The sequence below is a fragment of the Myotis lucifugus genome, unplaced genomic scaffold (genome assembly GCF_000147115.1).
Source record: "Myotis lucifugus unplaced genomic scaffold, Myoluc2.0 scaffold_66, whole genome shotgun sequence".
Taxonomy (NCBI): Eukaryota; Metazoa; Chordata; class Mammalia; order Chiroptera; family Vespertilionidae; genus Myotis; species Myotis lucifugus.
Genome location: NW_005871114.1, coordinates 4,939,727 through 4,953,501, shown reverse-complemented (window position 1 = coordinate 4,953,501; position 13,775 = coordinate 4,939,727). Strand labels below are relative to the sequence as shown.

At 42.3% G+C, this 13,775-nt stretch overlaps 1 protein-coding gene across 4 annotated transcripts in view; it reads right to left on the bottom strand.

Moving 5' to 3' along the window:
- Positions 1–275: 275 nt before the first annotated feature.
- The window catches only part of IDE (insulin degrading enzyme), an 80,220-nt gene continuing 66,720 nt past the window's right edge, over positions 276–13,775 (bottom strand). For 3 of the 4 annotated variants that reach the window (XM_023754914.1, XM_023754915.1, XM_023754913.1), the window contains 7 exons: positions 12,534–12,645; positions 9,951–10,118; positions 8,438–8,710; positions 7,348–7,409; positions 4,189–4,261; positions 3,420–3,487; positions 276–2,540 (listed from right to left, as the gene is read on the bottom strand). In XM_023754914.1, the coding sequence (XP_023610682.1) occupies positions 2,445–2,540; positions 3,420–3,487; positions 4,189–4,261; positions 7,348–7,409; positions 8,438–8,710; positions 9,951–10,118; positions 12,534–12,645 (852 nt within the window). In that variant the 3' untranslated portion in view covers positions 276–2,444. The remainder of the gene's footprint in view (positions 2,541–3,419; positions 3,488–4,188; positions 4,262–7,347; positions 7,410–8,437; positions 8,711–9,950; positions 10,119–12,533; positions 12,646–13,775) is intronic. The other variant, XM_023754916.1, reaches the window with a different exon arrangement.

The window sequence follows — 13,775 nt, the reverse complement described above, 5'->3', positions numbered from 1 at the left end:
AGGGACAAATCTTTCCTGGTTTGGACTCTGACAATACTCACAGCAAGGAGGTCAGCTTCTCATGTGGGATTCTTGTTCAACCATCTACTCTTAAGAGTGTGAAACTGACCCATTTTTTTGACTAAATCATGCTACCAGGTGCACTTAAAGCAAAAAACTCACTGCTTTCTGCAGTAGGAACAATGAAGGCAGGAAACATTGTGAAATCAGGATGTTGAGAGGTAGGTTGAGAACTGGCCACAGAAACAGTAAAAATAACACAAATGCAAACTGCAGAGGTTAAATTCAGGCGATTTATTGTAAACAGGATTACCCTAGCACTCCACCACACGGGCTGTGTCACATGCTCTCTCTTCCAAATCAACTAGCCCAGAAGACTCTTCTAAAATGTCGCAGGTGACTAATAACTTAGTCTGTTTCACAAATCTTTACTAAGCACTGAGTAAATAGTTTCGGGATACAGAACCTGGGTTGTCTGATATTGTTCCTGGACTGCAGCTTGGACCCAGCTAGATGAATCCATTAGTATGCCTGAGTGATCGATCCAATGGTAGCTCTCGATCCAATCTGGAAACCAGCCGATGCTGGAGCACACCCAATAATAACCTCACGTCCCTGGAAGACCACATGCCATTCCTTTCAGATTTCTTCATGTGACTTGTTCATAAAAATAACTTGAATTTAACTTTTTTTTTTTTTACAAGAGCTTAAAGTTACTCAGTTATTCACCCTTATAGTGGTGGACTCAAACACTCACGGCTAATTTTAGATTCCTCTTGTATATACTTGCAGTTCGATGAAAAGCTGCATAGTCTACAAATGCATAAAACCAGAAGGAAGTGAGGACTCACACACCTTCCGAGGGACAAAGATGGGCTTCACACAAGGAAGCCCGTGAAGGTAGGGATAGAAGACAGTTACAGCACCACGTTTATGTGACGGAAATGGAGCCCCGCTTTCCAAAGCAGCCTCCGCAGCAGTGATTATATCACTCTTGCCCCAAATTTAGATTACTTGGGAAATGGAAAATGTGAAAACTGAAGATGTGAAAAGACATGATTCTACAGAAAGAAATCCTGCCCAATGGGCTCGTGTGGAGGTAACAGGTCACTGGAAAATGCCACTCATTGCTCTGCCTGAGTTAGTGGACAACAGGGCCACTATTGTTACAGGCGCCTGTGTGTGGAAGGTAGTCACAATTTCTCTTGAAGTTTAGTAACAGCAAATATTTCAAAACAGCTGTTAAAGCTATCGTAACAATTTCACTTAAAATAGTATCTCATGAGAAAAATATTTTTTAAAAGTCCACTGCAGTCATCATTTGTGTGTTCATATGTTTATATTTATATATATTTTAAAAAAAACACCTTAATGCTTATGGGAATATTAGATTGGCAGTAAGAATGGATTTTAGGGTCTTATGGAGATCATGCTAGTAGAGAATCCAAGACTTTATTTTTTTATACCTCAAAAAAGGTGGCTTTGTTCTTGTTGCCTTTTGATTCACAAGGGGGCAAATATTTTGGTTCATATACTACCACTCATGGTAATAAAAAGTGACAGGTGTCTACACGAGCTGATGTTGGAAAAGCATGTCACACACTCAGTGGGATCTGAAGTTCGCCCTATTTGTACTTGTTAAACACAGTAACATGTTGATGGGGAAAAGTAAAACTGATGGAACACCACAAACCAACGACGAACAACAAGAATGTCGATATAGTTCAATCAGAAAGGAACAAATCACAGTAATCCTGAGAAATTCAGTTTGGGACAAAATTGATGTAAGGTGAATCTGTGTTTCTAGCACTATAAAGTAGGGTGTTCTAGGGTTTTCCAGCATTTGACTAGTTTGAATAAAAAACATGTTCAAATTTTATAAAAAGATTAAAACCATGCCTTATATTCAGCAATTTCACTAATAAAAGAAAATTGCATTGCTTTGTTCATTATCTGCCAAATGTAATGTTCTCCATTGATTTACACGAAACCATCAGGTAGAAAGCAAGTTTGAGGATCGCTTTTTAAAAAGGTATTACCTTTCTTTCTACCTGCTTTGAAGCCTTTGCTGTCAACCTAGGAGGCTTTTAGAAAAAACGTAACATTTTCTTCTAATAAGTAACTATTTTACAGAAGAGGGAAAGAAGGTTCTAAAGGAATATCATTCATCATTTTAAGTATTGTTATATAAGGGAATTTCTCTTAGTAATGAAAAATTTTTAAATATTTAAGAGGCATGTATTTTAAAAATACTCTACATCTATAAGATCTTGTAATTTAATTACTCTGGATTTTTAATGTTTCTACATAATGACATCTGACACCATCTCTTTTTCCGTGTGTGTTGCTAACAGTGAACCAGAAACTCTTCAAGTGGCCAAGACTGTTTCGTAGCCTGGAAGACCCGGGAATGCGTCCGCCTGCACTCTGCCACCGTGGGGTCTTCAGAGCTTTGCAGCCATGAAGTTGATATGTGGCTTCACAAGGGGGAACAGGGGCAGGCCTCGCTTGAACTCGGTCATGTTCTGAATCACTTCAGGCTGCAAAGGAAATAAGTTGTCTCTTAGTGCCTTCAGCCTAAAAAGCAGACCGAACAGGGCATAGACATTTTCCTTTTCTTTCATACACTAGTTTCTACCCATACATTATGACCTTTCCTCCTGGATCAGCAGGTCAGAGGGTATACGAAAACCTGCGGGAATGCCCCCGTGAGATTCTGGGCCGGAAGGAAGACCCCCGGCTCTCTTGGGGCTGGCACACCAGGGGCTCAGCGCCAAGGCTTTGGCAGAGTGCCAGCAGCGCGTGTGCCCACCCAGCAAGAGCCTGGCTACACCGCCAGTTTTCCTCCTCCTGCAATTAAATGCCAGCCCTTCCAGATGATTAAAATACGCAGGCACTGTGGAAGGGACTGGGGCCAAAGGGGCTGGACATAGCTCGTTGCAGAGTAACACAACTGTTGAAGCTAGAGGCAAAGGCAGACAAGAGCAGAGGCTAAGCTTCTGTGCAGCTGAAAATACAAAGGTATGGCCCCTGGGAGCTGTCAGGAGGAGAAGGACCTGGCTTTTAAGAGAGACCTAAAGCAGAGGCTTGAACAGTCGGTGGCCTGAAGCCGCTAGGTCCTCCTAGGTCAGTGATGGCGAACCTATGACACGCGTGTCAGAGGTGACACGCGAACTCATTTTTTTGGTTGATTTTTCTTTGTTAAATGGCATTTAAATATATAAAATAAATATCAAAAATATAAGTCTTTGTTTTACTATGGTTGCAAATATCAAAAAATTTCTATATGTGACACGGCACCAGAGTTAAGTTAGGGTTTTTCAAAATGCTGACACGCCGAGCTCAAAAGGTTCGCCATCACTGTCCTAGGTGGTAAGTCCTCTCACAGGGCAACCTAACAAAACATTCACATTTCTTACCTGTGGCAAGGCTGGTGCTTGTGACAGATTTATATCATTTTGACACGGGAACTCTCCAACCACAGGACCTATAAGAAAACGAAGGGCTTAGTGCTTTGCACTGACTGAGACTAGCACACAAGAGCAACTTTAAAAATAAAATCAAAACCAGACTCAGCTCATTACACAGCTGTGCCAGACCTGGTTTGTGTACTTCTCAGATCCTCCCAGGCTGCCTGCTCCCTGAGCCCTGCCTGCCGTCCTGCCTCCTCCCTGGAGTCCCAGTGATGGCTCATGATGTTACCATGGTTATTAAAGCAGCAATTTTAGTGCCCAGGTCTGACCTCACTGGACCCTGAAGCTCTGGCCACCAAAACAAACAACCAGAGCAGCAGCACTTATTGGTTGTGGGGCAAACTTGGCCAGTCAGAGGCAGGAGATGGGCAGGCTGAGCAGATGCCCCCCTGCCCCCAACACACACATACACACACACACCCACACACACAGTGCTCCATACAACTGCCTCGGGATGTCCCACCAGCCGCTAGCTGTGTTTTCTCACAGCACCGTGGCCAGCCTGGCACTGTGCTACCTGGTCGGCTCTCTCCTCTGCTGCCTCATTCCCCTTTCCCCCTATTTTGGCTTTGCTAGAGCAGACCCTGTCTCCCGCCAGCTCCCCTCTGCACTTCTTTACTTCCTGGTGCTCCATAAGGATGTGGCTATGGCAAGAGACAGCTAGCAGGTGACTAAAAACATACATGTTTTTAAAAAGTCAATATTTAATACTTACAAGAATCCATTTCTCTGGCAAGAACATGGACGGACACCTTATGTCTCCTCGGGGCATCCACTGCCAGCATTTCCTAGGCAGAGAGAATAGCCGAGTCACCTTTCGCCCCACGAAGGGACAAAAAGATGCTCTCTTACAGCAAAGAAGAGTCAGCTTCCTTCCCTTCCTCCACACTTGCAGTCTTTTATTTAAACTCTACAAACCTTAGGCAAGAATTGTTCTTAACCCCATTTCACAAATGCGTCCAAGGAGATTAGGTGATGTGATCAAAACTTTACGCCTACTAAGTACCTCAGCTGGGATTAAAAACGGAGCCGCGCACTCACTGGGGTATGATACTGGGACAATGGCCTGCGCTTAGTCAAGGGACGACCACAAAGCCTGCTCCTCTAAGACCCTTCTCCCATTCTGCAGCTACCAAGAGAAGGAAACCAACGTTTGTTGAGAGTTCTGCTTTGTACCAAGCACTCTCCTGTGTCAGCTCATTTGAGTCTAAGCTACGACGCGACCTCTAAAACACAGGTAGAAGGACTTGCTGCTGTCCCAGCTCATAAGGGATGATGTCGGAAGGGAGGGCTGCTTGCTCTCCATCCCACCACATTGCTTTGGAGGCTCCCCCTTGGTCATGGCCATGAGCACCTGGAGTGGGCGGCTGGCAGACAGATCCTGTGAGGAGTGTAGTGTCTCTACACCTGTTTCTTAGTGCTGGATCTTAATCCATGTTTTCCGAAGGGAAAACACAAGTTGTGATAAAGCTTCCCCTAATGCCTCAGGCCAAAGTAACATTTTGTATCCTCAGAGGAAGAGACCATCAGCGAGGCCAAATCAACCCCACAGTTATTTATGGAGCTGTTATGATAAGCCTGGTCCTGTGCAGCTGCCATGGAGGCCCTGCCCATGCTACACAGCACACCGACCACGGCTTCTCCAGCTGGTGAGCAGCCAGGTTCTCCCACACGTGTGCTCTGGCCTCTCCAGTTCTTTCAGAATTCAGGCCAGGTCTGCCGCCAGGAACATGGATGAGAGCATCTGACTGGAGTGAAAAGTTTGCTTCCAAAGATCTATTCTTGATCACTTTTCACCCAAACCTTCACAGTCTTCTTATTAACCTACAGTAGTTGACAGTAGAATGATGCCCTCTTCGGTTTCAGACTGTTCTCAACTTCCTGACCAACTGGGGATAATCCCCATTTCTCTAAAGGCAGGTCAACCAACCAACCAACCAACCAACCAACCGATGTGAGAGGGACACATCGACTAGTTGCCTCTTTCATGGGTCCCGACCAGGGCTGGGAATCGAGCCTGCACCTGAGGTACGTGCCCTTGACCGGAATCGAACCCAGGACCCTTCAGTCCATGGGCCGTCACTCCATCCACTGAGCCAAACCAGGTAGGGCTAGATTTTATTTTATTTTATTTTTTTAAATATATTTTATTTATTTTTTACAGAGAGGAAGGGAGAAGAATAGAGAGTCAGAAACATCGATCAGCTGCCTCCTGCACACCCCCTACTGGGGATGTGCCCGCAACCAAGGTACATGCCCTTGACCGGAATCGAACCTGGGACCCTTCAGTCCGCAGGCCGACGCTCTATCCACTGAGCAAAACCGGTTAGCGCTAGATTTCATTTTTAAAAGCAGTTTTAAGTTTACAGCAAAACTGAGTGGAAGGTACAGAGATTTCCTATACACCCGTTGCCTCCACACATGCATAGCCTGTTCCCTTATCCAAATATATTTATATTTTAAGACTATTACTGCCAAAGAGCAAGAGTAGTTTAGAGGAGACTCTTATCTTCCTTTACACAATGCGAAGGGAGCTGTGAAGTAAAGAAAATAATTTGCCCAGCCATTTCCACAGCCAAAAAGCTCAAATCTCATTGCTAAAAAAGTGCATTCAAGATACTGGCTTTTAACCTCAAATTTTGAAACTGAAATTGTATTGTCTCCCCTTTTGTACTAAGGTGTTATTGGCTTATAGTTTTGCAGGGGATTTGGGGGCGGTAAGTGTAAGTGACGCGTAGACAGTGCAAGGTCACCCTTTCCTCTAGGAAACTCTGGGCACCTCCAGGTCAGGCACTGCCTTTTCCCCTTCCCCTCACAGCACCAACACTGGTGAACTGAACGGGTACTGGGAACCCTACTATAGGAGAAAAACGTGATTAGCCTTCACTGTACAAGTAATTTCACAAAACCATTGGGATGAGAACTGCATGTACTGACTCTTGTATGGTCAGTTACTATATATCCCTGAAAATGACATTGTAAAGTAGACGATTTCCCCCCCAAAAGAGATGTTAGCACAGGGCAGGACTAAGTTCCTGACCAAACAACCGGCACCTAACAAATCAGATATGAGCCAGGAGAAATGGCTAGAGCACTACCTAGGATATAATTGTAAGGCACCATGGTAATTACAGAGTATAATTTTGCTCTTTATCCTGCAAAACAGACATAAAAGTATTTTACAGAGAGGCCACAATATATTACAAAAAATATATATGTAACACTTGAAGTGCAACTCCATTGCAGTAAAAAATTTTAATTTCTGCACTTAGCATGCTTATTAGACATTATATAACCACTTAACAAAATGTTTGCTAAAATTTAGATGGTGCTAACCTCTTAAAACTGTACTGGGAAAACTTTAATGGTGGTGTTTCTCTTTTCTTTTGATAAACTATCTCTTTCTCTTTTCTTTTGATAAACTATCTCTTTAAGTACACTGTTCAAAGGTAGAGTGAGTGATCATTTATCTAAAGCAGCAGCCACAGTGGCACCTAAAAGGGTGAAGACAACTTATAGTTGTCAGAGAGTGGAGAACTCTAATTCTCAAGTTCTATTTGTTTTCTTTGCTCTTGCTTCCCACCCAACAAGCTCAGCAATGTTCTTTGTGGGCTTGGGGTGGGGAACAGAGAGAAGAAACAAAAGGGTGTAAAGAGATGGATCCAGAAGCCAGGATGCGCCACACAGTCCCTGGTCCCTGGGTTCAATAGGAATTGTCTCTTTTTTCTAACAGTAATATGTCCAAATTACCCCCACCCATAAAAATGCCTTCATACATCCTGCCCAAATGGGTTAAAAGCAGCAGCAAGCACATAACACAGCACATACAATATTTCCTTATCAGTCAAAATCTAAATATAGAAACTCAATTTACCTTGTAGAATTTGATGATATCTTCCTTGGTAAGTGTCTTTAAATATGCAACTTCTGTATTGTCTGAAAAAGTAATCATACAATAATTTACTAATAATCCCATGTTAAGTAGCCCAGAATACTATATGAAATGACAATATACTTCATTTCAACAGTCCTAAGTATCCACATTTTTTAGTGATCATCTGCTCCTACAAGTGGTAAGGGAATAAATTTCAAGTAAAAAGTTAAGAGGATATCCTGGCTTTCTACATTTGAGCTGTTGGGTCTTGGCCTAGTCATTTCCACTTTTCTGGGCCTCAGTTTCCTCGTCCTGAAACTGGGACTAATAACTACTTAATGGGGCTGTAGTGAGAACAAGGAAAATGATAACTAACAGTAACACATAGCTAGGGCACATGGCAAATGCTCAGTAAAAGGTCAGTACTATATGAACAGTGAATACAACAGCTTGAAATATTACAGGTAAGGAAACAGAGGCCCAAAAAGGTAAGCTGGCCAAGACCTTCAGCTTATCAGTATCAGAATGAGAACACAACCCAACTCTCCTGACTTCCAGTGTAGCTTAGCGCACCCACTGTTCTCTCCGCTCTACAAGAGAGGTAGAAGGGAGCTGGTAAGCAGGGGGCTCTGGGGAGCATAGCTTTCCCAAATCTAAAAGCACTGAGACAGTTTTGGAGATCCCCAAAGGCAAATGTTTGAACCCCAGTGCCTCCAGGGCAGCACTGCCTCAAGAGAGTTGAATCTGCAAATTTTTCTTTTTCTTTTTTTCAGTGTTATGGAATATAAATGCCTACATATCCATGCTCAGAGCCTCAGGGCACAGTGATTGAGCACAAAAAGTGAAATAAGATTTATTATTAGTGTGTTAGTATGAGATACAGGTAGATCCAGCTCTAACTTCCGAGAAGAAAAAAAGATAAAGTTTCTAATAGGAAAGTTATACTAAATAATGGTTTTTTTAAGAAGTGCTGTACTCCCACCCCCCTCCCAAATCAGTACTAGACCATCACCTACAAAATGAATGGCCTCAATGTCCTTAAAAGTTACGTGTACATGCCATGAATGCTGGGACCCTCATTTCGCCTTACCTCTGTCAAAATTGTATTGCTGGGAGATGATTTCCCCCCAGTACTTAGCACACTCTGCAGACAGTTTCTTTGGTTTGTCTAGTCGGCGAATTGCTAACGCCTGAATGTGTTTTTGGAAGGCCTCATCTGTCATGTCCTCTATGGACTTTTCCATGGTGACTAAGAAAGCCTCCACTCTGCTTTCTAGGTAGTGAGGAGGCTTTTCCGACTGGATGATGAATCGTAAGCCCTGTATGCCGTTGGCTCGACGTGGACCACTGAAGACGATATAGCCTGAAACATAAACACCAGCCAGTCACGACCTTGGCATTTGAGACTCAGACTTTTAATCTTTCAAAAATTATGCTGTCAGAGCAAATAAAATCCACATTAGGGTTTTATATTATTAACCTCTGAAGAAAAATGAATAAAGTATCTTCAGGACAAAGCAGAAGAGCTCTCTAAAGAATAGTCAAAAAGTTAGCGATAACTCTTTCTTAATACAAAAATAAAACAAAAAGAACCCTATTGATCATTCAGCTCAACATCCCACAACTCCTAGTTATCTGCTAGTTAATCCCCTTCAATCTAGGTTAAAGTTATTTCCATCCCTGTCCACTGTCCTGGCACTGTTTCCTTCCACATCCAAGTTTCTGATGTGAACTTGCTTCTACCACTGAATTTTGTTAGGTAACCCACTCCTAGACCGACTCCATGCAGACTGGAAATCTCTAGAGATTGCGCTCATGCACTACTACCTCCCCTCAACATCTTTTCTAAACTAAACCCATGGCGTGCCTCCTTCAGCTGCTCGGCCCTGGACCACACTTCTGAAACGCTCTTCAGTACAGCCTTCAGAGTTTAAACCACACTACTATAATTCTTATTATCCCTTTACAGGTCTGCCTTCCTGATTAGATTGTGAGCTCCCTGAAGGGAAGGTCCAGCCATAACAGCTATGGCCATGGTCTAGCATCTGCCATGATGGTTGTTGAAAAACAGATTGGTACTTGGAGAGACTTGCCCAAATCCTTCTTCACTGGTTCTTCCCGGTATTACTGGAGCTTCTTTTTTCCCCTCCTTAATCAAACCTGCTAAGATCTCCAAGACTTTAAATAGTGCTTAAATCTCTGCCTGAAACATTTCCTCAACAAACACTTACTGAGTAACTTCTATGTGTCCCAACATGAGTAAGAGAAAAAACCTGCACCCTCAGAGAACCCAGTTAGTGAGCCTAAGCTTCCCTGGATGGCCTGCTTCCCGGCCTGCCACCCGTAACAGCCTGCCCTTAGCATCCTCTCTCCTCCACACACATGTCCTCTTTATTGACATGTATGTAATGTAGACACAGTGTCATCTCAAGAACTGCGTTTGTGTCTATAAGCTATTAATTGTTTATCTTTTAAAAGTAGATCCTCCATAAACAGGTTTCACAAGTCTTTCTGAATAGAGCGCGCCTGAAGCAACACAAATTTTTCTGAGGACAACGGTTGCTCCTCAAGGTCTAGGACACCCGCCGCCCCACGCCTCTCACCCAGCTGCTCCTTGGTGCGCAGGGTGTTGAAGCAGGGCTCGGAGATGATCTGACAGAAGAGCTCCAGGAACATGTTCTCCGAGGTGCTCTGCATGTCTGTCTGGTAGTAGATCTCGATGCCACAGTTATTGTGAACTTCATTCCTCTGCTGGTAAACAAACCACCCTTCTAGAAGAGAATAACACATTCAAATACTTATTTAGGGCTCAGGAAGGTTAGTGTTTTGTTTGAAAAGTTGTTCAATTTGATGGGTGTTTTTTGGCAATTCCAAATTGCAATTAATTTATTAGAATGTGAAATTCAACTTACCCCTGGGAATCCTATTACAGTGATTTGTATGTGGTGGGCCCCCATTAAACATGCACTGAATTTAAAAAGCAAAGAACTTATGAAAGACTAAATATTTTATGACTAAGTATTAATGCTAAATTAAGATCCATAGTTAATAAAACGGACAATGTAAATTAGAACTAGCTAATACATGTAAAAACCTCAATAGAAATAACACCTATGTTTCCATAACAAAAAATGTTAATTACTAGTTGTGCCTTTATTATCTTGAGTTTCTATTTAACTTTCTATTCCCAATACTGCTTACTCACACCCACACTAACGGTCATTTTCCAGATTTACACCAATGTGTACAATGCCTAACATCTCACTTTAAAGAGGAGAAAACTGAGACCCTGAGAAGGGGGCAACATGTCCAAGTCCTTTAGCTAGGACTAAAACTCAGGTACACTGACCAAACATTTCATCAAAATTATGAATAGACAATTATGCTTTATGATCTGATAACTTTATTTCAAGAGCAATAAATGTGAAGAAGCAAATATACAGTGCTTAGTAGGCAGTACTGTATGACTCACAAACGTAAGATTTCTCAGACACAGTAGTAATGACAGGCTTGCTCGCTCTTCTAGAAGCTCAATTAGGCACCAGCAGTAAAGGGCGGCAGAGCAGCCTGGACTCGCACTGCACCTATTTCCCTTTCCTGACCAGGTCCCACTCGGACTAACCGTCAGACTTATCCCGGCAGCACTAAGTTTCCTCTTATCAGAAGAGGACGGAGAACACAGGCTGTAATCCACCTTCCCACACACACGGCCAGCCTTTTCATGCTCATCCCCCAATGTCTCCTTCTTCACAATGCCTGAATTTTTTCTTTTTAAACTGTTAGTACTGTCCCATGGAGAGTTAGTGAAGGACTACTTAAGATATTCATTACTGACCAGCTGGCTAAATTAGAATGTTTCCTAACACCTAGCATTTTGAGAAGGGGATATGAACTGAGTAATTTGTGAGAATGGGGAAATCTGTGAGGGCATTTGAGAGACAAAAGAGATAGTCCTAGGAGAAGCTAGAGAAGGCAGGAGGTGTAATACAAAGAGGTGTGAAAGGTAGGTTTCCCTTTGAATTTTGTTTCTAGGCCTGCATCACTTTGCAGTGACTGAGGAACAAGGTAGCATTAGTCTGAGATGAACCATCACCAGGTCTGTGAGGACTGGTCATGCAGAACTGCAGAGCTGTACTGAAGGTATCCTTGCACATTCAACCATGACATCCTGAGGCGATACTATGTTCAAGCTGCTTTCGTAGCTGCTCAAATGAGGCAGGCACAGACCCTGGTCTTAAGAAACGTATAAGCTAACAAAGGACATGGAGATGCACTTCAATCCCAACGCAAGACAAGGCTGAGCAGCTTCAATAAGGAAAGGTTCAGGAAGCCTGTGCTGGGAGGTCGAGGAAGTGATCACTCTAGCTGGGAGCTTTACAAAAAGTTTGGTGGGCTAGGGGGCTTATCACATGTGTTTGGAAGGATGAATAGGGTGTAGACATATGTCTATGAGGAAAAGGAGGGGTGGGTGAGGGAGAAAGCAACATTTCAGGAGGATAAAATAGCTGGGGAAAAAGACACAGACCATACATGCCTGGGGAACAGCCAATAATCGAGTCTGGCTAAAAAAAAACCAATGCTTTTCATTCCTGGTCTAATAATGCCCCACTAGACAATTTTGAACAATATTGAAAATAATGCTTAATGAGTTTTTATATCAACAGAAACCATTATTAATGCAAAAGTAATTTGACATTGGAACTCTGATATATTAATTATTATCCGTTATGTTAAAATTCCTCATAAAATATCCATGAAATAATACATGTTGTTATCTGGACCTATAGCTTTCCTAAAACTATTTCTGCCAAAGACCCCTATGGACTTCCCATTAGATATTATAATTCTAGTTTTTATAAATTTTATTTCATGATTCATGATCAACATTTCTTTAGCTTTGTGATATGTTTACTTCCTAACTCCTCTATACTCAATTACCCATCAATTCCAGTATCATTCTCTTCAAAATAATGGCCTACCTCCAATTTCATCTCTTTGGTCCACTTACTGAGAATTTTGTGACATAATTACCTATCATTAATCATACCTCTATAAATAGTAGAGGATCCTGTAGTTCTTTACCATAAAACAACACATTATCATCCAAATGAATTTGGTCTACCTGTAATTACCCACAATATTATGTCAAAGTTATCCATCACCAAAGTTATAACATTTCAACTTACTGTCAGGGAGCTGAACTTCTCTGTACCGAACCAGCTGACTTGGAAGGAGAGGTTTTGTATGAGCATGTTCAATAAGAGTGTCCTCAACCATCTGCATAATTCCTAATGCAGCCTGTGGAAAAGACAGGTCTCAGTAATTACAAGAACACAAATATATCTTGTCTGTGAAAATAAATATAGTATATTGAATGATAGCCCATGCAATATGAAAATATGCCTGTGAAATAAACCAGCTTACTTTACCATAAAAAATGGGTTTTTAAATCTTAAATACATTTGATCCTACTCAAATGGGTGAAAATTGAATTTTTCAATTTGCAATAGCCACTATGGTAGTAGTGAAGAGAAACAGAGATCCAGACCATCTTGACGCTGGGAAAGGCATTGCTAAAGCTGGAGAGGTACTGGTGATGGAAAGCTAGTCACCCCAAGTGAATGACAGCTGGGGTTACTGCAAAGCAAAGGAGCTGGGCATAAGGTTTTATTTTTTAATAAAACCGACCTTGCTAAGAACCCTGCCTCTGCCACTGGGCGTACTGTTTTGGAGACAGTATATAGCAGAGTGGTAGAGAGGGTGGGCTCTTGAGACAGACTGCCATAGGAATTCTGGAGTGCTAAACTTGGCCTTTACTATTTAATTTAATCCTAAAACTATAATTTTACAAATAGGAAAACTGAGCACAGACAGGTTAAGATCTTTTCAGAAGACTGCATATCTAATATGTGACACAGTTAGGATTCGAATCCAGGCTGTTTGGTTCCACACCATGTGCACCTAGTCATTACACCAGGGGTGGGAAACCTTTTTCTACTAACGGCTATTTGGATATTTCTAACATCCTTCATGGACCATAGAAAATTATCAACTTAAAAATTAGCCTGCTATATTTGGTCAAACATTTAATTAACTCATCCCTATGCCTTGGCAGAGCCAGACCAAATGATTTTGTGGGCCTTATGCAGCCCACAGGCCAGACGTTCCCCACTCCTGCTCTACATAGTCCTGCTGTCCTACACAGAATGAGGATAATTTTCCCCACTTCCTTCTGTGATTGCACAAGGCAGGCAACAGCAGAGCACAGCCATGACAGTGGGTCCACAGTTAACAATAATCTTCCATCATTCTGCTCCCCCATGCCTCCATAGAGCAGAGAGGGTTGAGTGAACACTGATGTGCTATTATAATCACACTGTGGTGGTGAACAGCTTTAGACAGACGAGGGTAAAGAACCTCTTGCACTG